Source organism: Babylonia areolata, chromosome 9, assembly GCF_041734735.1.
Source record: "Babylonia areolata isolate BAREFJ2019XMU chromosome 9, ASM4173473v1, whole genome shotgun sequence".
Lineage (NCBI taxonomy): Eukaryota > Metazoa > Mollusca > Gastropoda > Neogastropoda > Buccinidae > Babylonia > Babylonia areolata.
The window spans coordinates 22,702,258-22,726,673 of record NC_134884.1 but is presented as its reverse complement, the minus strand read 5'-3'; the positions used below and the strand labels follow the sequence as shown (position 1 = coordinate 22,726,673).

At 41.2% G+C, this 24,416-nt stretch overlaps 1 protein-coding gene across 2 annotated transcripts; it reads right to left on the bottom strand.

Moving 5' to 3' along the window:
* Nucleotides 1-2,362: 2,362 nt before the first annotated feature.
* Nucleotides 2,363-22,656, bottom strand: LOC143285788 (cytoplasmic tRNA 2-thiolation protein 2-like). Of its 2 annotated transcripts, none has more exons than XM_076593208.1 (14): nucleotides 22,534-22,656; nucleotides 21,317-21,406; nucleotides 20,756-20,894; nucleotides 19,934-19,985; nucleotides 18,988-19,097; nucleotides 16,746-16,924; nucleotides 14,225-14,360; nucleotides 12,922-12,971; nucleotides 11,896-11,977; nucleotides 8,644-8,735; nucleotides 6,367-6,430; nucleotides 4,392-4,510; nucleotides 3,955-4,018; nucleotides 2,363-2,815 (listed from the first exon to the last, which is right to left on the bottom strand). In XM_076593208.1, the coding sequence occupies exons 1-14, from the start codon at nucleotides 22,575-22,577 to the stop codon at nucleotides 2,708-2,710; spliced, it is 1,329 nt and encodes a 442-aa protein (XP_076449323.1). In that variant the 5' UTR covers nucleotides 22,578-22,656; the 3' UTR covers nucleotides 2,363-2,707. The 2 variants fall into 2 exon arrangements, with proteins under 2 accessions (XP_076449323.1, XP_076449322.1); XM_076593207.1 differs by having other exon boundaries at nucleotides 21,317-21,409; nucleotides 22,534-22,631.
* Nucleotides 22,657-24,416: the final 1,760 nt, after the last annotated feature.

Sequence of the window (24,416 nt, the reverse complement as noted above, 5' to 3'; positions counted from 1 at the left end):
GATTTCTCTGAAGTGAATCCCGTTCACCCTCTCTGAAGTGACCAGCCGCCGCTTTTCTGAAGTGAATCCCCTCTCGCACTTTCTGATTGAATCCCTCTCAACCTTTCTCTGAAGTGAATCCCGCTCTCGCCCTTTCTCTGAAGTTTGACCGAAAAATCAAACTGAGCATCTAGTCCTCGTGAGACGATAAACCAAGGTCGCATGTGCAGCACGCACATGGCGTACTGAAAGAGAACCCATTGCAACGACATTGTTATCCTCTGGCAAAATTGTGAAAAATCCACTCTACAAAATATATGCGTATACACTCAAGGCCTGACGTTGGGAAAACATGGCAGTCCCATGGTTTGATGCGTATGTATCTTTCCAGAAAAAGAAAACTCCCTTAAGCATTATTGCAAAGGCAACAAAAGGTTTGACTGACATGTAAAATACTCAAAAACAGCAATGTGCTTTCGTGTACATTAATAAAATATGAAATTTGCCCTCTTCATGTGTGTAGAGGTACGCACACATGCAAAAAATAGATTATTATTTTTCTGGTGCTGTTAAAGGAAATGTTTCAGCTGTGTTTGGTTCACTAAATTAGCATTCTTTTTTTTCTTTTTCTTTTTTTCAGTCTTATGATTTGACTTGGGTTTGCATGAGCTCTGACAAGTTATTTTATTCAGGGCATTGCTGTTGTGCTAAAAATGCAGTGTAAAAGACAACTTGAAAACATTGTGAGATACATGTAGTGCTCGGTTGTACAGGCGACAACAATAAAGTTGATGTTTGCAACAATAAACAAAAGAACTTGTACATATGAAAATGAAAAATTTTCCCAAAATATTTTTCTGTTTGTTTTGGGAAAAGGAATTGTGGTTGTATTTACACACACACTTTTTTCTGATATATAGAAACTTACCCAAAACATTTGCTGGTTTAAATACACATCCTTGTAGTAAGGGGGAGGGATAACTTATTCAGTGACAGATTTAGGGGAGGAAAGCAACAATAAAATTTAAAAATTTTATCACTGATGGTTTGATAGTTCAGTTTTTAATTCCTTTGATTAATCAGCATTTTTCTTCAGTAACTGACACTCCAGTGGGTCATAATAATTTTTCATGTCGGCACTTGCATCTTTTTTTTTTTCTTTTCTTTTTTACCATGCTATTGTGACAGCAGTCAGGATTTTTACTGACTGCCATGTGTACTGAAGCATGCACTGTAATACAAGACTGGTGCTTGTATGCATGTGGTTTTTGTTGTTGTTTTTCTCTCTGTAGAAAGAAAAAAAAAGGAAAAAAAAAAGGCACAAGAGGCACAACCTTTCTTTTTTGTTTTTTGGATGATGCCTCAAGCTGTAACTTACACGATGGAGACTGCGACATGTTTTGGAATCAGGTCAGTCATGTATTGAAATGCGTTGTTTGTCAAGGTCTGTGACTGTGGGGTGGAAGCCCCCTCTACCCCCTCCATTTCCATGTAGAACAGAGCCCCCCATCACCCACCCCTCTCACTGGATGTGCTATACTGTGGGGGTTTGGGGGGGAGGGGGGGGCAGCTTACAGCAGTTGTTTTTGTGGGAGAAATGGGAGGCTGTCTCCCACCCATCCATCTCAAGTATATAAAGAAAAAGAAATTTAAAAAATCTCTGCCGAGTGTTTTATGTGTATATGCTTGTTATGGACATATTTCTTGTTATGGATACATTTGCTGTTAGAGACACCTTTTTTCTTTTATTTGCTGTCCCATCATCAGCACCATTTCAGTAGCATTACTCCTATATCACTCATTCCGAGTCCCTGTTACACAGCAACGACCCAGTTCATCTGTCGCAATGGACACATTTATCAAAAAATGAAGATGATTATGTTGATGTGAACAACAACATACAAACACAAGAAATTCTCTCAACACATTGTGTTATTAAAAAGTTTCTTGATGCTGAAATATGAAAACTGGCTGAATTTCAAAGCGTTTGCATACCACACACACACAGTCTCAAATGCACACACAATCAGAGTTACACTCACATAATCACTCAAAGATGTGTAGCAGATGAACATGTGATGAAATTGACCTGGCATCATCATTGTCACTACTTTCTTTAATAAAAAAAATAAATAAATAAATAAATAAAAGGTTGTCCTAGGCACCTCAAATCCATCTACATCCATTGTGCTGTTCCCAGATAAACATGCAATTCAAGTTTAGTTAAATTTTGCCCACTGGAAACGTGGTCACAAAGACCGTGGTACTTTTAACACAAGTGACAAGATTACCTGACACACACAAAAAAAGTCAACTGTCGCTGACTGAAAGTTTCGGTGGTGGAATACAAAAGACAAAAAAAAAAAGAGACAACAGCAGACACTTGTATCCAAACAAAACTTTATTTCAGAACGGTCTTATCAAAGAGAAGACAGATGAGTTTAAACAAAATAAGAATTGCAGAACTGAGTCATCTGCACAATAGTCTGTCTGCTTCAGTACAGCCAACAGACAGCTACCATTAAAATGTTGAACTTTTCTGGCTATAATACCAGTGGAATGGTATTCACACTGGTCCTCAGGAAATTCTGCTGGTCCCAGACCTAACAGGTTTTTTTTAAAAGCTTCACTATTTCCCTGTCTCTCTCTCCCTCCTTTCCTCTCCCTCTCTCAGGTCCAAAAGCACACAGCCCAATTTTATCACACACAAAAAAAGCCCAAATTACTGTCATGTTTCAGAACCCTCTTCCAGTAAATATTCAGCAATCTGGGAACGCATCTCATCACGACTCAGAGCTGCCGACTTGACTCGAGGTGGAAGGAAGGAGATGTCTTTCTGCAAGAAACAGAAAAGAATAAGTGAAGGAATCGCAAGCAAAAACAACAGCAAATAATTATGCGTGCAGACAAACATGCACATACAAGGAACAATGTTCAAGCATAAAGTAAATGCAACATGCTCTTCTTTAGCTGCATGAGTGGATTTAATTTTATGCTCCATTTCTTTCTTTCGTTTTCGTATCTGTGGACTGTGCCTTTCATACTTGTTTGTTTCCGCTAGCTTATACTGTTATCAGGATACTGCCAGGATTTGAACCAAGGACCTCCAATGCTGCTATGATGACAAGGTCTACACAAGCAAGTACAGTATAACCAACAAGCAAAGATCAAGACTAAAAATAACCAGTGCTAACGACATGAGACCAAACCCGTTACACAGTCTAATGAGCAACACACACTCACATACACACACACAACTTATACATACACATACACGCTCATGCATACACACCCACACACCTAAATTACCATTACTTTGCCTACACATGAATTTTGCTTAAACATCAGTTAAATTAAATACAGTTGTAAAAAATCCCACAAGCATTTGTAAAAATTAAAAAAAGATGCACAAGCAAGCAGAAACATCAAGCAGACCACTACCACCATGAGCAAAGACTTAGCTAAGCTTGTTGAAATACAGTTTTTGGTACAGTCTAACATGAAAGCGAAGATTATAACGTTGTTAACTCTTTTAATGCCATCTTCCCTCTGGTTCCCTAAGTGTCGAACAGTAGAGCACTTCATATAATAATGTATGCAGGCTTATATAGCGCTGTACCTCCATCTCAAATGGGGCTAATCGTCCTTTACAATAAGAGAAACAAATTTAAGACTGAGTGATATAAAAATATGTATAAAAGATAAAATAGAATAAAAATGAAATAAAATAAAATAAAATAAATAGACACAGTCTCACATCATGCTGGCTAAAATCTACATATTTGAAACTAAGTGACATATATATATATATATATATATATACATACATACATAAAAAATATATATATATACACACACACACATATATATACACATATATAGACATACATACCACACACACACACATACATATGTATACATACACACACACACATATGTATACACACACACACACACACACACACACACACTTACCAAGCCTTTTATCATCAGACGACACCCATAACACAGAGAACCCCTCACGTCGCCTGGCACAGACCTGCACAGCACGTTAAGTTGACACTATCATGGGCACTATCATGACCACAACTGTGTTGTTAACAACGACAACAACAACTGATAGTGTCTAGAAAGGGTTACCAGCCTGGGCGTGGCATCTATGGACAGATAGAGAGGGTCGACTGACAGAGAAAGACAAATACTGAGAAAGAAAAAGAGTGAACAGTCTTTTCAGTTGCACAGCCTGTAGCATGGTTGAATTCCAAAGCTGCTTTCTTTTTGTGTTTGTTTCTTGCCTGTGTTACACATGCTATTATTCTCTCTCTTTCTATCTCACTCTCACAACACACACACACACACCGTACACCACACCACACCAAACACACACACACACACAACACACAAAACATTACCTGTCTGACTCCAAGCAAACAGTTTCAGCGTCAGACACAGTGGCTCCCTCTGACAGACGCTCTGAGATCTCCACAGCACGCAAGGCGGAGGCCTCTCCCACACTGGTGTCCAAGGAAGACTGCACACAGACCATTAAGTTAGTGGCCACACACCTACATTGGTGGCCACACAACCACATTGGTGGCCACACACCCACAATCCTAAAGTAGAATTTTAAGCTGGTGGGAACACACACACAATCCTTCAGTAGATTTTGAAGTTGGTGGCCACACCCCCACAATCCTACTGGTTGCCACACCCCCACAATCCTACTGGTGGCCACACCCCCACAATCCTACTGGTGGCCACACACCCACAATCCTACTGGTGGCCACACCCATACAATCTTGTTGGTGGCCACACACCCACAATCTAAAAGTAGATTCTGAAGGTGGTGGCCACACCCCCACAATCCTACTGGTGCCCACACCCCCACAATCCTATTGGTGGCCACACACCCACTATCTTAAAGTAGATTTTGAAGGTGGTGGCCACACACCCCCAATCCTATTGGTGGCCACAAACCCACAATCTTAAAGTAGATTCTGAAGATGGTGGCCACACCCCCACAATCCTATTGGTGGCCACAAACCCACAATCTTAAAGTAGATTCTGAAGATGGTGGCCACACACCCACTATCCTAAAGAAGATTCATCAAGCACACTGTCAGAGTGGTCATTTACCAGTGAAGGAAATGCTGCATGGGCAAAGTAAAGTCAGAAACAGGATTATATATATATATAATAAGCCTGTGCACAGCAAGGACATGGCCCAGGACACGCCCCCTCCAACCATACCACATACCTTGGACCAAGACCCCAGCCCTGAACAACTTGACCTAAAGGGTGTCAGGCAATAAGTCATTTACCTCCACCCACTTTAAGGACATGACCTTTCTGGCCTGGCATGAATGGGGACAGTGTCTCTGATATTGCTTGCCACTGTTTTAGATGCAGACACATAAGCGAACAAGAAACTTTTGTGCCGCTTATGCAATCAGACTGAAGTAGATGAAATCCATTTTTTGTTTTGTTGCCTTGCTTTTCATGATCTCAGAGTAAAATTAATTAATTCGAAGTAATAATACTGTTGTCAACAAGAAATGAGACAGGTCTTTTTAATTTAGCTATGTATATTTATGAAGCAAGCAAGAGGCTATGCACTGCAGTCTCTTAATATTCATTTGCAGACCTTAAGTCTGTTAACTGTTACCTTTGTTAGTGAAAAGTAGCTATTATGTTCCTTTCTATTAGGCCCTACAGTATGGGGCCAAGGCCTTTATCTGAATAAACATTTGAATCTGAATCTGTGAATGGGGACAAGAGAAGGCTTTGCTCTGGCTTAAATCAGGTCACTGTATGTAGAGCTAAGGGAGATTCAGGTGAAAGAAATCTGAACAGCTCAACAATTTGAGAAATTTGGATGGCTCAAAAACCATAATTCAGGTAACCATATGCATAGATAAGGGAGAGTTGGGTGTAACGTAAAGATATTCAGACAACTCCATAGGTCAAGAAATCCAGACAGCTCACCAACCATGAATGTTGAGTTAATACTGAGAAAGACTCAACATTTTAATTTAGAAGAATCGGCTGGTTCTAGATGGGGCCAGAGACCATGTCGTCTTGTCAGGTATGAGAGAGAAATGCGTCATATCACTTGGTGTGGCTGAGTGTAAATGTGAATAGGTCCCCAATGGGGTTATGCTGCTGTCAGGCATCTGCCTAGCAGATGTACAGCAGATGTACAGCGTATATGGATTTGTCTGAACACAGTGATGCCTCCTCGATAAACTGAAACTGAAACTCACATGGTCATCATGCACTACTGGTCAGTTTCATGAAATGACAAACCAAAAATAAAACAAGAAATAAAGAAAGGAGAGAAATGGGAAAAGCACAAACAATGAGTACCGACATGGATGTCCAACTAACCTGACACAGAGCACACTGTCCACGCTCTCTGGACCCGTCTTCCTGGCCCAGCTTCCCACTAGTCCTGTGAAAAAGAAAACAACTCACATATATATCCACACATGTGACCAAACAAAACTCTATACTTTTTCCATAAACAACTTGAAAAAATACAAAATCTGCTACAAGGCTGAGGAAAGAGATCAAGAGATATCCCCGTGTTGATGTTCAGTTTTCATCACTTTTTGGTTGTTGTTTTTTTGTTGTGGTTGTTGTTTTTTTAATCCATCAGGCTCTTTATTTACTGGTCAGGGTTTCATCAAAATTCCCAGACATTAACAGACCCTGGAGGGCAAAATATACTTTTCCAAGACTTTTGAAGCCCAGGAAATGACTTTTCATATTTCCAAGAATTTTCCAGACTTCCATGACTCATGCATGAGGTCTGTTTGATCTCATGGCAGTCCTTCAAACTGGCAAACTAGCATCAATATTAGACAGAGGCAACAGTTGAGTGGTTAAGTGTTTGACTTTCAATTTGAAGGTCCTGGATTCAAATCCCAGTCATGGCGACTAGTTCTCTCCCTTGCTTTTCCCTACCGACGACCCATTTGTAAGGGTTAGGAAAAAAATCACACACAAAAAAACAACAACAACAAAGTAACTGAATAAAACTCACTGTACTTGACCCACTGACCCCTCTCCTCATGTCGTGTGAATGCCCACCCCACTCCCTCTTCACTGGTCTCAAAAGCTGAATCACTATCAGTACCTACTTGCTGGTAGCTTTCTTCACTCCAAATACCTTATTCAACGTCTTCATCATCCTCATCGATGTCGAAACCTTCAGTTTGAAGCATTTCAATCACGTTCGCAATGCCCAGTCTAGCTGCGATTTTTATGCTACCCCATGAGGAAAATGAAAAAATTTTCATTGTCGAAACCGCTATAGCATTCCGTAGTGCCTGAACCTCCTTTATATGCATACTCATAAAGAAGAACAAATGAGCATGTTAAAGATCCCATAGTTTGTGTCAGCGTTCTGTGAGTTACCCATCATGCATAGTCTCCAAAATGAAGTATGGCCGCCTGAACTCTACCGTCATGTATTGCAGCAGTTCCAGCATTGGACTGAAATCGATCCAATACTGCTGGATTTTAAAACCTGGCCACAGACAAAAAGATAGGCAGACAGGCAAGCAGACAAGCATACAGTGCATTCACATATACGCAAACCTGCATGCATGTAAAATTGCACACAATCAGCATTTCACGTCCAAGAGAAGCTGATATTCCAACATACTGCAAAGAGTTCAGTTAAAAGAGAGAGAGAGAGAAAAAATTAGTATTTCAGACCACAGCACAATCTTAGAATTACAATTCTCTCAGCAATCTTCTATTTCAAACAGTATTTTCATTTGTAACATGTCACAATATACAGATAGACAGGAGAACAAAAATCTTGTACAAAGTCCTGTCCTGATGTAAGTATATCTTGTATGTGATGGATGTCTTTACAGCTAGAAAACTGAAACTAATATGTGTGCATGTGTGTGTGTGTGTGTGTGTGTGCATGCAGGTGACTGAAACCTGACTGAATGACACAGGAAACAAATGATGAGTGCCTCAGGCCAGCTCTTAGTCGGCTATACCCAGGCAACCTGTCATGCAAATCACTCTGTGTTTATAAAACGCTTAGAGCCTGGTATCTGACCGAGGATAGGAGCTGTATAAGTATCCATATCAATCAAAATACTAAAAAAGGATTTTTTTAAATTTTATAAAAGACTCCATGTTTGTAAAGTGTTTAGAGCTTGGTCTCTGACCAAACATAGGCGTTATGTAAGTATCAGTATCAACGCCCCCATTCATTCATTTTGCCCATCGCTCCTGGTGGAGCATAGGCCATCGACGACCCTTCGCCATCGCACTCTGTTCTGGGCTGTTCTGGCCATTCCAGTCCAGTTGGTCCCTTGCTGCTTCAGCTCTGCCTCGGTATCTCGCCTCCAGCTGTTGCGAGGCCGGCCTCTCTTCCTCTTTCCCTGCGGGTTCCAGGTCAGGGCTTGGCGTGTGATGCTGGACACTGGCTTCCTGAGGGTGTGTCCGATCCAGCCCCACTTCCTCCGCACTATCTGCTTGGCCACTGGTTCCTGTCCCGCTCGCTCCCACAGATCTTCGTTTCGGATCTTCTCCTGCCATCGGATCTTGTAGAATCAACGCCCCCACCCACCAAAAAAATCAATGATTTTCAATACAACAACACTGTGATTCACCCAACAGAGGGTGGGTCATACTGACCTGACAATGTTGGGCACAGTGGAGGGGAAGTTCTCCTGCAGCCCTGTCACAAACACTGTGGTCAGCTGCTCTATGCTGTTGCCCCGGTGCCACTGTAACCACCCACATAGTTCGCTTGTTATTCTTAACCATCCACATAGTTCGCTTGTTATTCTTAACCATCCACATAGTTCGCTTGTTATTCTTAACCATCCACATAGTTCGCTTGTTATTCTTAACCATCCACATAGTTTGCTTCTTTTTCATAAACATTTTTATTCATTTTCAAATAAGAAAAAAAAAGCACACACACAATAGGTCTGTAGTCGACCGGAGGTAGCAGAGAAGTGAAGGTGGCGTGGGGTTGGCGTTGCTGAGAGAGCCAGAGGTAGAGGGCCCAGACTGATCGCGAATCGATTGCGATCGTGCCTTAATTTTAGCCCGATCTCCCAATCGAGTTGCATAATTGTGCGACCTGTTTGAAGACATAATTGGACACAAAACAGAAACGCCAAAGAATCGATAGACAGATAGAAAATGTGAAAAACTTAGCCGTATGAAGTGCACAGGAACAGGTGTCGAGATGGCTGCCGGAAAAAGAGGGTGCTAGCCAGGGGGACAAAGGGGATGTTACCTACTTCCGGGAGGTTATCGGCCGTAGTTCTCTCATTTTCTCCGCATAGGCGGATAGTAGTTTGCACAGGACAGGAATGTCAGACCCCTGCTGGAGTCTGCACTAGTGGGTCACAGTTAAGTATGTGTAATTAAATAACTTTTTATGCTGCTCCCATGCTGCCACTGTAGACATCCGCGCAGTTGATTGTTTTTTGTTGTTGATTTTTAAAGAATACTTTTTATTCAGTTCTAAATACAAAAAAGAAAGAAAAAGGCACATACACAATGATGATCATCAGACCAACCTGATCAACAACAACAACAAACATTACACATGAACACGGTTCATGCAGGCTGTTGCCCTGAAGTTCAAGTTGTTCAAAACTGTAGTCTTCAATGAGCATCCAAATGGGAAAAAAACAAAACACATGAGAGGCAAGGCCTTCAAGACTCACCTGTGATAAATTAAGTCCCCTAGCATTAATTACAGAATAATTTCCCTTTTTTACTATCTGCACCAAAACGTTTGCAAAATAAATAAAAATTCCATGCTTAGCTAAAGAAGTTCCTGTTTGAACAAAAAATGATAATAATGACTCCTCTTGTTGTCGTGTCAGAATAAGAGGTCAAAGTGCCAAGTTTAGAGAATACAAAAAATATAAATATAATAGTAAATGCAGTTTGCATATAATTAGGTTTCTTTTCTTTTTTTTTTGTGCCCATCACAGAGGTACAATATTGTTTTAAACAAGATGACTGGAAAGAACTGAATTTTTCCTATTTTTATGCCTAATTTGGTGTCAACTGACAAAGTATTTGCAGAGAAAATGTCAATGTTAAAGTTTACCACGGACACACAGACACACACACACACACAGACAACCGAACACCGGGTTAAAACATAGACTCACTTTGTTTACACAAGTGAGTCAAAAAACCATGACAACAGCAGGGACATCACATCCTGAATGTCTATGCGTGTGTGTTCATTCCTCTGTTTTACTTTCCACTAAGACGGAGACCAGTAAAAGTAATATCAGATGATGTGTGTGTGTGAGAGAGAGAATGAAAGAGAATGTTGTGTGGCGTATGTTGGGGAGGTAAAAGCGAGTGGTGTGGGGGGAGGGAGGAGGAGGTGAGGAAGCACGATGTATCAAGTAGCCAAGACAGAGAATGAATAAAGGTTAGATGCATTTGGTCACTTACACGCACATCAGAGGGTCTGGGGAAGGATCTGGAAGTATAAACCAGTTCAGTTGAACTTCTGTTTTAATTTCTTTTCAAACATTCATTGAAAATTTACATATGACCAGGTTCTTTTTTTTTCCTTTCTAAATTGAACACAAGTAGTGGAGTGGTCTAGCGGTAACAAGCCTAACAAGGAAGCAAGCTTCCACAAGTTCTAATTCTTCATTCAGACCGTGAAGTTTACTCCCCGCTGCACTAGACCTTGAACGTTGGTGGTCATTCAGATGAGGTGATAAACCGAGGTCCCATGTGCTGCATGCAATTAGCGCATATAAAAGACCCCATGGCAACAAATGGGCTGCCCCTGGCAAAATTCTGTAGAAAAATCGCCTTTGACAGAAATAACAAACATGCATGCAGACAGGATAAAGAGAAAAAAAAGAAGAAAAATATGGGAAGTGCTGCACTGTGGAGACGCTCTCTCCCCCGAGACAGCAGCCTGAATTCCACACACAGAAATCTTTCCTGACAAAAAGTAATACAATACAATTTGTATTTGTATTGTATTTCTCTTTTTTGTCACAACTGACTTCTCTGTGTGAAATTCAGGCTGCAATCCCCAGGGAGAACGCATTGCTACACTGAGAATGCCACCCATTTTAAAAAAATTTTCCTGAGTGCAGTTTCATTTGTTTTGCCTATTGAAGTGGATTTGTCTACAGAATTTTGCCAGGGATAACCCTTTTGTTGCCATGGGTTATTTTACTTGAGCTAAGTGCATGCTGCACACTGGACCTTGGTTTATCGTCTCATCCAAATGACTAGCGTCCAGACCACCACTAAAGGTCTGGTGGAGGGGGAGAAAATATTGGCGACTGAGCTGTCATTCGAACCAGCGCGCTCAGATTCTCTCGCTTCGAAGGCAGACACGTTGCCTCTAGGCCATCACTCCACAATACAACAAAATACAATACAGTACAGAAGTGGACTGGAACACAGCTCCCAAAACGCAAAGGATGACGTTGATCATGATAGCTCTGTCGTTCCTGTGCCATAAAAATGCTAACAATCACATAATTTTGGTGCCTGAGACAGAAAAAAAAAAAACCCTCCAAAAAACACCTGTCGTTCCTATGCCATAAAAAAATGCTAACAATCACATCATTTTGGTGCCCGAGACAGACCCCCCCCCCCCCCCCAAAAAACACGTTGTTCCTATAAAAATGCTAACAATCACATCATTTTGGTGCCGGAGACAGAAGCACCCCCCCCCCACCCCCCAAAAAACCACTGGTTGTTCTTATGCCATAAAAAATGCTAACAATCACATCATTTTGGTGCCGGAGACAGAACCCCCCCCCCCCCCCCCCCCGAAAAAAAAACAACACCTGTCGTTCCTATGCCATAAAAATTGCTAACAATCATACCATTTTGGTGCCGGAGAGAGACAATGAGAGCCATATTTTTTACCTTGTCATGTACGTGAGGTATGGACACAGAGTCCACATTCTGCAGTTTGTTGTACGCCTCCACTTCTTTCAGGTTCAAATCTCTGCAACACCGACACACCAGACAACTCTGGGGGTTATTTTTTTTTTTTTACCTCAGTTGTATAAAAGTGTATGAAGCACATTATTTTCTTTTTTTATACACTTTTCTTTTTTCAAGTGCTGCATGCGTCTTTTCTTCATTGGCTGGATAGAAAAAAAATGAGGGTGGGGGTGGATAAGCCAGTCACATACAGACACAGACACAGACACATACAGACACACAAACTATCCATGCACAGTTCTTTGACTCTGTTTTCATACTGACTGACACTTTAACAGTTTGTTTGTTTTTTTTGTCATTTTTTCTGGGTTAAAGAAACAAAACAAAAACAAAAACTTATTTCTCTGGGCATAGGTTCCGAATGCACACATGAAAAGTGTGAAAAATTTGCAGTCGAGACTGACAGTATGCAAGCAGGTGTATGCACAAATGCATGTGCTCTTGCACACAAAGCACACCTCTTGTGTAATTTCTCAATTTTTTTTTTTTTTTTTTAACAGCATGGGTTCAAAATAATGGACATGAAGGTACATCAACACAATAAGACAAATGTGTGTGTGTGTGTGTGTGTGTGTGTGTTTTGTGTGTGTGTGACAGAGAGAAAGAAAGGGAGGGAGGGAGGGAGAGAGAGAGGGAGAGAGAGAGAGTGTGTGTGTGTGTGTGTGTATGTCTGTGTGTGTGTGTGTCTGTGTGCGTGTGCTCACATGTACAACCCCTCCCCCCTCCCCTTTTACTACCACTGCACACACACAGCAGATCTTTCACTTAGGTCACACACATACACATATCCACTTCCACATCCACACGCTCATCACACACACACACCAACACACATAAACAAACAAACAAACAAACACACACACACACACACACACCAACACACACACACATATACACACACACACCAACACATGCACGCACACGCACACACACAGACAATCTTACCTCAATGGTCTCACCATCATCACATCACCATACCTTCCATCACCAATGCTCTGCACACATCAACAACAACAACAGGTGCTATAGACTTCGACAGAAACATGCCATGAAGCTGGGCCAGAAATTCCAACATCATCCTGGTGAAGAGTTGATAAAAGAAATCCCCTCGACCCCAAAGCTTCTTCTTGCCCTCCATGTGGAGTGGTGGCCTAGAGGTAACGCATCCGCCTAGGAAGCCAGAGAATCTGAGCGTGCTGGTTCGAATCACAGCACAGCTGCCGATATTTTCTCCACCTCCGCTAGACCTTGAGTGGTGGTCTGGACGCTAGTCATTCGGATGAGACGATAAACCAAGGTCCTGTGTGAAGCATGTAACTTAGTGCACGTAAAACAACATCAGCAACAAAAGGGTTGTTCCCGGCAAAATTCTGTAGAAAAATCCACTTCGATATGAAAAACAAATAAAACTGCACGCAGGAAGAAATACAAAAAAATGGGTAGTGCTGTAGTGTTGCGATGCGCTCTCCCCAGCCCGAATTTCACACAGAGAAATCTGTTGTGATAAACAGAAATACAAATACAAATAAGTAAAGAGACTGGATTCTGAAAGTGACTACTGGTCAGGGAATGACAAGTCAGCAGAAATTCCCACATTATCCTGGGCATAAGCAGGTAAAACAAATCTACTTGGCCTCAAAGCACCTTCTTGCCCTCCTTCAGTAAAGACACTGGATATAATGAAAGTGATTACTGATCAGGAAATAACAAACCAGCAGACATAACAGATAACATATATAAGTAGCACACATTACAGGAAAAGAGGGTGCAGCTGTTTAGTATTCACAGTTAGAAGAATTAACAGTTCCCACAGAGAATTTCAAAAACAAATCTCCCGTGCTTACACGTTTGATTTATACAACAGGCTTTTGTCTCACAGAGACCTGCGCTCCTTTTTCCTTGGTGATGTCAATCATGATGCATACACACACACACACACATACACACACTGAAACAACACAGACACACACTGAAACACACAAACACACACACACTTTCTCACACACACACTTTCTCACATGCAAACACCCACACCCACCCTGCATACCAACACTAACCCCCGCACATCCACTCATGGTATCCAAGGGGACCTGTGCTTATTTGCCCTTAGCCATGCTGGTCACACACACACACAAACTACACACACACACACACACACACACAACCACACGTATACACACACATACACACACTCACACACACACACAACCACATGCGCGCGCGCACACACACACACACACACACACACCGTATCCAAGGAGACCTGTGACCCTTTGCCCTTGGCCATGTCGGTCATGATGCGGACGGACAGCAGAGTGGCCGTGTCGCCCACCACCACCTTCCTCCACCCCAGCTGTCTTGCCACCGCCACCAGCAACTGATTCCTGCACACATCACAATTCTCGCACGTCACCAAGCAACAAACTCCATACTTCCCCCCACCCACCCACCCACCCCCTCCCCTCCCCGACTCAATCCAGGCAGATCAGACCAAACAACAAAACTCCATATATTTCCAGACCTGTTTCAGTTTCAGTCTCTCAAGGAGGTGTTCGGACAAATCCATATACGCTAAACTACATGTGCTGGGCAGATGCTTGACCAGCAGCACAACCCAAAGCACTTACTTCAGGCCCTGAGTGCATGCTTATATATATATATATTTGTGCACCTATCTGAGTGGATTTCTTCTACAGAATTTTGCCAGAGGACAACACTCGTTGCCTTGGGTTCTTTTTCAGTGCGCCAAGTGCATGCTGCACATAGGATGTGTGGAGTGATGGCCTAGAGGTAACACGTCCGCCTAGGAAGCGAGAGAATCTGAGCACGCTGGTTTGAATCCCGGCTCAGCCGCCGATATTTTCTACCCCTCCACTAGACCTTGAGTGGCGGTCTGGACGCTAGTCATTTGGATGAGACGATAAACCGAGGTCCCGTGTGCAGCATGCACTTAGCACACGTAAAAGAACCCACGGCAACAAAAGGGTTGTTCCTGGCAAAATTCTGTAGAAAAATCCACTGCGATAGGAAAAGCAAATAAAACTGCACGCAGGAAAAAATACAAAAAAATGGGTGGCGCTGTAGTGTAGCGACGCGCTCTCCCTGGGGACAGCAGCCCGAATTTCACACAGAGAAATCTGTTGTGATAAAAAGAAATACAAATACAAATAGATGCTCAGTTCGATTCTCCAGTCAAACTTGGAAGAAAGGGAAAGAATGGGATTCGAGCCCAGGCCCTCATGGACTGTGTACCGGCAGACGAGCGTCTTAACCATGCTACCAACTTCCTCCTGATCCAGACCATACTGAACATTCCCCAAACACAAAGCCAAATTGAATCAAAAATCCATCTGCTACACCACTGACAAAATATGTTGTCAGTGGTGGAAACATCCCAGAATCGTTGAATGTTCATTACTTTTTGTTTGTTTATTTGTTTGGGGTTTTTTTTGTTTTTGTTTTTTTTCTCAGTACATTAAGTTCTTTGTTTATTTCCAAGCTCCTTGCTGGATGGTACAGGTCAATGGTTTGTGAACATTCCAAGACTTTTCCAGACATTTTTTTTCCAGGACTTTTCCAAACCTGCAAATTCTTCTTTCATTTTTCCAAGACTTTTCCAGACCTCAAAATTGTTCTCTCATTTTTCCAAGACTTTTCCAGACCTCAAAATGGTTCTCTCATTTTTTTCCAAGATTTTCCAGACCTCCAAATGGTTCTCTAATTTTTCCATGACTTTCCCAGACTTCCATACCTCTTTGTGAACCCGGACAAATATTCTTCCACGGAGGTTTCTTTCTTTTCTTTTTCTTCTCTTATAGAAGTTTTTTTCTTTGTAATGCAAACAATACATAAGGATCATCTTATAAAGTGCACATCAAAATAATAAAAACACGCTGTGCATGGATGGGTCCATTGCTGTAGCTACCATGGCCATGCAGAAGTGATGAAACCCTGACGTCATCGTCACACCTCTCCTCCCTTGTTGCATCATCAACTTTCTGGTCTGCTCTGTCCATCTCTGTGTTCTTGAATCCGTTCTGGCCACTCTTCTTTAGTGAGCTGTTTGTAAGCTGTTCTTACTCTGATTAACGGGAAGGTTTCATTCTTTTTCACCACCAAGGACGTCATACTTTGTTTGGAGATCAACCATTCTGATTCACGAACAGTAACTTTTGCACCTTTACAGAAGGGAGACACAACTTCAACCCACGACTGCTCAGAACTTTCCATCAGCTGGCACGCAGGTCACTTCACAATGAACCGAGTCACTTCCTTCAACAGACACTTCACACACATTATGGAGCTGGGGCCACCTAGTGGCATTGTGCCTGACTTGGAAGTTGGTGATCATGGGTTTGAGTCCTGCACCGTAACAGAATTTTCACTCCCCCACTCTACTGGACCTTAAATGGTGGTCTGGGTGATAGTCTTTCAGATGAGACAAAAAAACTGAGGTTGCATTTGCAACATACACTTAGTGCACGTAAACTTTTTACTTCTAAATTTCAATTACAGGTTGTCCCAGCTAATACTGTGTACAAAAATCCACTTCAATAGTGAAACAAATAAATTTAGACACAAAAAAATAAAAGAAAAAGAAACAAAAAATTTAGTACAGCACCATGGCGACTGGCTCTCTCCAGGGAGAGCAACCTGATTTTCATCACAGAGCACTTTGTTGTGACAAACAAGCAATACAATCACATCCAATCCTTTCTCCCCTTTTCCCGCCTACAATATCCACAACCCACTCACCCACACAAACCCACCTCAACACTCGGATAAACTCCTCCTTTGCCGAAATGGAAGGGAGAGCATCCAGCATGCTCTGCAATGCCGCAGTATCGCTTTTCCCGAGGACGTCGCCAACATCTGACTGCGAGGTCACTTCCTGGCAACGCACAACACTGTCCCCGCCAGCCTGTCCTGAGCAGCCTATCTTCATTCCCTGCCAACACCACCAACTTGAAGAAAAACACTGTTAGCCACTTGCTTTTCTTTTTTTTTAATAATTCTTTTTTTTTATATATTTTCTAATTCTTTTATATTCACAAAACAGAATACATATAAAACCCATTCATACATATATCCATACACCTGTTTGTACATCCACCCATACAAAGATATATGTGTACTGATAAACACCACACTCACTACATAACATAAAATGATGACACAGCACCAACTGTTCCTTGGGCATCGAGCAAGACACAGTACTGCAAACACACCAGCTATTCTTTGTCTGTCTGTCTGTCTGTCTGTGTTCATGGACAACAGCAGCCACATCCACTGATATCTATGGCCATGCCAGATTCCAACCCTGAACACTACAGGCATACTCTCCCCTCCTCCACAAGACCCTGAGCAGTGGTGTGTGGGTGCTTGTCCCCTGAACCAGACTTTGTACCTATGCATGACGGGTACAACAGCCAAACGGTTAAAGAGTCAATGTAAGGGACCTGAGTATGAATCCCAGTCATGGCTCCTGGTGGATTAAGCGTAGAGATTCTTCTGATCTCCCAGAACAACAGATGTGCAGACCTGCATGTGTGTGTGCATGCAGAAGATCAGGTGCATACATTAAAGATCCCAAAATTCACATCAGCATTCCATGCATCATGGAAACAAATGTCAATATTCTGTGCATTGTGGAAACAACATGTCAACACCAGGTGCACTGTGAAAAGAAGAACACACCCGGCATGCAGATCCCTGAAAACGGAGTATGGCTGTCTACAAGGCAGGGTAAAAATGGTCATAAATGTAAATGTCCAAACAATATATATGAGTCAACGTGGGAGTTGCCGCCCACAATCTTAGAAGAACATCCACAGGAGTGAACAAGATGTCGTTGGCCATGTTCTACACATCAATCTGTTTTGAACTATGTCTGATAGTCAGTCCCCGTGTCCAACTATGACCATCAGAACAAATGAAGATGCAACTGCTGTCCCGACTATCTGGGCTAGAATTTGATTACAGAGGTGAGTGTCTTGCCCAAGTTACATCCCCACTCTCTCATCCAAGAGGGCTTTAGTCAGCACTGGGATGGACCCTGAAGGTCTTCTCTAGCCCGTAAAGCTGCAGCACTAAGAACCAGTGCAATCTTGCCTCCTAGTTTGAAAGTCATAGTCCTTCAAAAAAGACTGTACACTGTAAATGAATTCAAGCTGCGGTGGAGAAACCATTAATCATACAGCTCTCACTTTGCTGTTAGCCCAGCTGTAAGATGTAAGCTTATGTCAATCTCTCATTTCAGCCAAGCACTGGTCTGCAAACAAATAAATGTACACACAAGCCATATGGTCACGAATTTGTATAAGTGGCCTTTTACATACACAGCTGTTTTTACCCATGGCATGAAGACAGCCACACTCTATTTCTACAATAACCAGTATGTGTGACAGGACATTAAACAGAATTCCTTGCTTCTCACAAGCAAGACAGAAAGTGACTGCTGTTGTAACACTCAGACAACCTGGTCTCCAAACGACGACAGTCTGAACTCCATCAGGATGTGCATACACAGTCTCTGTTTCACCACAGATTGGCTTTCAACCCACCCATCTCCTTCATCTGTTACACACAGCTACTGACCATGCTTCATACAGATCTCTTCTACTGTGCTGCACTGGTATTTCATACAATGTTCAACACTGAAAACATACCCCCCACCCCCTCCAATCCCCTCAAAAAGGAGATCAAATTGAAAAAACAAAAAAGTACTTTCCCCACAAGAACACAACAAAGTGGTCTGGAAAGTCAGCCCATCCAAATCATGGTTACCTATCATAAAGGGAAAAACCAATCAAAACCTATTACAAGAATACTTCATCACCTCCAACAGAGAAGTTTTTGACACATTTGCGAAAAAAAAGGCAACATTCAGAACAATAAATGAATGAATAAATAAATGAACGAACAAAATTTGTCAACATAACAACACAAAGCAAAAACTATGGAAAGAAATAATGATCAGGTTCACCAAACGCACAGAATAAATATGCTCACTTCTTCCAGACAGGTCAAAAACAATGGAAATCCTCTCTGCTGCACAGTGTGTGCCACCTTGTCCACTTTGGCTTTTCTTTCTTCTGCTGAGATGGAGACAAGACCCAGCTCTGCAATCACAACCCAAAAACAAAACAAAAAATCAAAACATATGAAAATAAAAACAGGAAAACAGTCTGTTTCTCGTTCAACTGAATCAATATAAAATACATAAAATGAAAGTGGAAAAGGAAATGGAAGAAACTCTCATCTTCTACCAAACAAAAAACAGACAAAATTTCTAGTCAGGTCAAGTCAACTTTATCATCTCTCAAGAGAGATTAGGTCATGTAGTTCACATTACACACAAATATGCAGTTGAGAAATATATACATATTAAAGTCTTCAAAGTGATCTCATAAAATTACACTGACATATCTATGAATGTTTTACATATCTAAGAACAATTTAACAGTACTTAGTTTTAAAAAAATATACAAAGAGGAGGAAAAACAGCCTCAGCAATCTCCATTCAACTCTGTAAAAATCTGGAGTATCATTCCACTTCTTTTGCAGTAGGCGACAAGGAAAGGTATTTTCAACATTGTACTTATCAGTGATGATAAATTGGTGCATTCTTAACATTTATGAATGTAAAAATCAAGAGTATAACAGCAAATGCAGAAAAATATTATTTTCATCACTGCACTTATTTGTGATGATAAATTTGTGTGCACCAAACATTTATAAATGTAAAAATATAGAGCATTCCACTTTCTTTTGCTTTTTTATTTATTTATTTTTTTTTTTTTTTTAAATCTTGCAACAGAGTACAAATCAATGCAGTACAGTATTTTCAATATTGTACTTATGAGTGATGAAAAAATGTGTGTGTACTGAACATTTGTAAGCACATTATAAAAATGTATATATAACAAAGTGCAATATTATTATTCAATAAACTTACCATCGATGTGGACAACTGACACTTTGAACCGAAGTTTCCCCTCAATCATGCCCTGTTATGTGAACAAGACCACAAGAAAAGAATTACTTAAATAAAATGAAAACTTGCAATCTTTAAGAAAATGGAAAGAACTGAAAACTGATGAATCATTTGTGACAGGCACAACAGTCCTGTTGTTAAAACATTAGACTTTCAATTTGAGGGGCCTGGGTTTGAATCTCGGTCATGGTGCATGATGGGTTAAATGTGAAAATTCTCCAATCTCCTCAGACAACAGATGTGCAAACCTGATAGTTCCTGAACCCCCTAGCCCCTTCACGTGTGTACATATATCCAGAAGATCAAAACATATTTGTTAAAGATCCCACAACCCATGTCTGTGTTTGGTGGGCTATACTCAGCATGCACGTCCCTGAAAACAGAGGCTCCCTACATGTCTGGGTGAGATCAGTTGTACAGGTAAAAGCACACTCCTCCATACAAGTGTATATGGGTTGCTGCCCAAGAACAGAAAAGAAAGTGATGATTACATTGTAATATGCTAGGGTCTAGTCTATAACAGTTTATTAACTATTTTTGTATAACCCCTAGTTATTTCATATTATATGCAATTATTCAAGTTTTAGGTTTCATTTTCTCAAAAATCTTATCTCTCACATGCACACAAGAGTGGATGCTTTTTTGTTTCTTTTTACCCATACACATGTACGAACCCACAAAAAGGTATTAATTTTTTTAACATCTGCCCATGTTAGGAAGACAGAAAACTGTCTGAACACACACATATCCATTGAACAACAAAAAACAAAGAAACCAGACTACCTGCTGCATGAAATGAAGAAGAGCCGATGAAGCAGGCCCACCAGAGTAAGCCACCAGTACATGGTCCGTGGGAATGATGACCCTGGATTTGCCAATGGCCGAACGGAACTTATGCACGGCATACACCAAAAAGCACTCCCTGAAAGTAAACAGTTAACTGTGTTCCTCACTTCGGCCAGTGGGGGTGATCCGATGTCTGGTCAGATTCACAACTTTTATCTTATCACATTCACCAATTCATCCAACACAATTACATTGTGTGCCCTCTGAGGGCATAGCCATACTGCCCAGTGAGTCACACATTGATCTATCACTTTTTATTTATAATCCATAAAATACATACAATGAAACTTAATCATCAAAATTAATTACAACAATCAGCAAGATGATATATAAGGGTTGTCCCTGGCAAAATTCTGAAGAAACAGCCACTTTGATAAATAAAAACAAATACATTAGCACTAGTTGCAGACAGAAAATTTTGTTTTAAAAATATGGGTGCCACTGCATCATGGCGACACACTTTTCCTGAATTTCAAACGAAGAATTTATCATACTTACTGACAAAAGGCATCATTGACACGAGTCACCACTACTGGCACATCTTCTCTTCGGCACTTGACACACTTCAGCTCTCCATCCAGTTGCAATCTGCTGATCATAAACAACAGTGACACATGGTGACATGGCAGTGCATGCCTACACTAGTTACAGCCTCTGCTCTTAATTTTGAATTACAAAACTCAAACTACCAACATGCCCTTTTTTAAGAGGATGAATAAAATACACTATTTTGTGTGTGAATGCATACTGGGAAGTATGAGAGGTGATATGTAGGGTAACAGTATCAATGGTGCAAGCTTCAGTTACGAATCCTTTGTGCTCTGTTTGTTTGACACTGTTTATTCATCAGTGTCTGCTTTTTTTTTTTTTTTTTGCTTAAAAATTTTTTTTTAATTACATTTATTTGCTTATTTATCATCATTGTTGTCTTATTTATTTATTTATTTATTTTATATATTTATTTATCTATTTATTTTATTTTCATTACTGTTATTATTATTATTTTTTTTTTTTTTAAATTATATATATATATATATTTTTTTTTTCAATGCCTGACAAAGTGCGTTGGGTTACGCTGCTGGTCAGGCATCTGCTTGGCAGATGTGGTGTAGCGTACATGGATTTGTCCGAACGCAGTGACGCCTCCTTGAGCTACTGAAACTGAAACCATTCATCAGTTGTTTGTAATGCGTTGTCTTCTTGTGTGTGTGTGTGTGTGTTCGCTGTTCTTCTTCTTGTTTTGTGTGTGTGTGTGTTTCTCCTGCTCACAATCCCCCAATGCTAAGCATGGGGTGGAAGGAAATTTAATCTTGAATCTTTTAAAATGTTCGCTATTTTTTGTTTTATTACAAGTTACATGAAAACATACTGTTCAATCTATACATCATTGTGATCTGCCAGTATGCTTATGTGTGAATAAAGTACTTTGGTCTGATAAAAAAAAAAACATTTTACAGAGAGAGAGAGAGAGAGAGAGATTCACTTAAATACATTACTGTGTCAGTGTGTGTGTGTGTGTGACTGTGAGCGTGTGTGTGTGTGTGTGTGTGTGTCTGTGTGTCTGTGTTTCAGTGTGTAAAATAATATTGTTTACTTCACCCACGTGCAGCCACGAGATTTGTCGTCATGCTCCAAACATTTGACTTAAGAATCACTCGTTCCATGTGATTAAATGGTGAATGTTCAATTGTGGCTAAAACTTCAATATGTCTTACTTGTTTGGGAGTGCTGGGACCGCTTCTTCGTTGACACTACACATCTTGAATCCACTGTTGTGTTCCTCTCTTGGCACTTTCACATGGGCTTATGCAAGGGCAGGCAACACTAACTTCCGCTATCTTTTTACCGAAAGGTCAAAACAGGAAACTTGTCCACGTAGCTACTTTTACTTTCGGACATGCGCATCAGATCGTGACCTTCAGTGGTACATTCAGTGCTCTCATCGTCACTTATTGATTACATTTCCATAGTTTGTGAGACTAAAAACGGAAAAAGCAAGATGGTGGCACGTTACTTTAGGACTGAATCCGCATCAAAATTGAGTAAAATAACGTACAAAAGAAAGAGCCGAAATCCTAAAATGGGTTGCAACATCTACTCAGTAATGGTACTATCGTTACATACATGCACAAAATTGTCGGTAAAATAGGTGCAATGATTTAGGATGCTAAAATAGGAGTTTACCTGTAATTCAGCACAGACGATCGAAGCACTCGACTGGCATAATCAGTATCTTAATTTATTCCTTTGTTTGAAGTTTCATCATTTCGGTTTTTTTTCTTCTTCTTCTCTCTCTCTCTCTCTCTCTCTCTCTCAGTCTCCCTCCCTCTTTCTCTCTCCTTCTCCATGCCTCCCCCCCCCCTCTTTTTTCTTTACATATATGGATAGGGGTATACTGATATTGTGGAAGTCAAGTTAAACTGAGCATGGATAAGTGGCACTGTTTTAGTCGCGGGACGCAGAACTTGAAAAATCCGCGCAATTCTGAATAATAAAACTAAACAAAACGGACTACTGTCACTTGTAGTTAAACTGAGTAGATAAGTGGCTTAAGTCGGGAGAACTTGGACAATCCGCGTAATTCTGAATAATAAAACTAAACAAAACGGATTACCGTGACTGCGGTCACCGTTGTCACGTCCCATAACACAATCTGGTCGTAGGGGCGCTGAACTGCTGAACGCATTATCAACTGTCTCGATTTCTGGCGGTCGTGGGATAGGGCCTGAGTTCCTGTCCACTCAGTGACCGATGTTGTCTGTTCATCTCTTTCGCTGTATGTCTCGTCTCTTTTTCCTCTGAAGGCTATTCCTTGAAGGATGGTCTTGGACTGAGCCAGATCAGTAGATATTGTCACGTGGGCATACTGGCCATCTCATTTTCCTTTTGAATGTGGTCAAGTCTTCATACTGACCAACGTGCTGTCTGGCGGTTTTCCCGTGACTTATTCATTACTTATGTGGCCCTTGTAGAAGAAACATGAATTACAGAGTTTCCGCAGCATCTCATTTCCAGTGCTTGGATCCTTTTTTCTGGAGCTCTGCCAGTGTGAGAGTCCGGGACTCGCATGCAAACAAGAAAATAGAAAGGATCAGCGCGTGGAAGAGTTAGTATTGTTCCGCCGGAGATTGATGTTCTTGTCTCTCCATAGGCCTGTAGGCCTTACTCTTGCCAATGTTTTTGCAGTCTGAGCAGCTCTTGCTAGTACTTCAGTCTTTGACCCTTCTTCACTCACGGTCATTATTTATGGCGCCAAGGTATCTAACCTACACTGCTGGCAGCTGTTATCAACGTCCAGTAATACTGATCATGATCTCAGTCAGTTACATTCTTGCTGTTGTCCCAAGTTTCATCTCGGTTCTTGGCGCTCATCATCAGTGCAGTCACTGCATGAGTACTTTTGTTGACGTTTCATCCAAGCGAGCCAGTTCTGTCAGTTCTTCCTCATTGCCCGTGCCTGCCAGCCCATCAATACCCTCAGCAGATTTGTAGTGGTAGGTCATCAGATGTTCACAGTGCCAGAATGTTCGTCCAGAGCATCAGTCATTATATTCCTCCAGGAAGATATATGTATGAGATAGAAGACAACCTTGACGGA

Excerpts from the sequence above, each read along its gene's own strand:
- LOC143285788 (XM_076593207.1), bottom strand. The coding sequence starts at position 22,577 with ATGTGTAGTGTCAACGAAGAAGCGGTCCCAGCACTCCCAAACAA. Across the intron at positions 12,972-14,224 it reads CACAGGTCTCCTTGGATACG|AGCATTGGTGATGGAAGGTA; the intron begins GTGTGTGTGTGT and ends TGATGTGTGCAG. Across the intron at positions 8,736-11,895 it reads TACCTCACGTACATGACAAG|TGGCACCGGGGCAACAGCAT; the intron begins GTAAAAAATATG and ends GGGTGGTTACAG.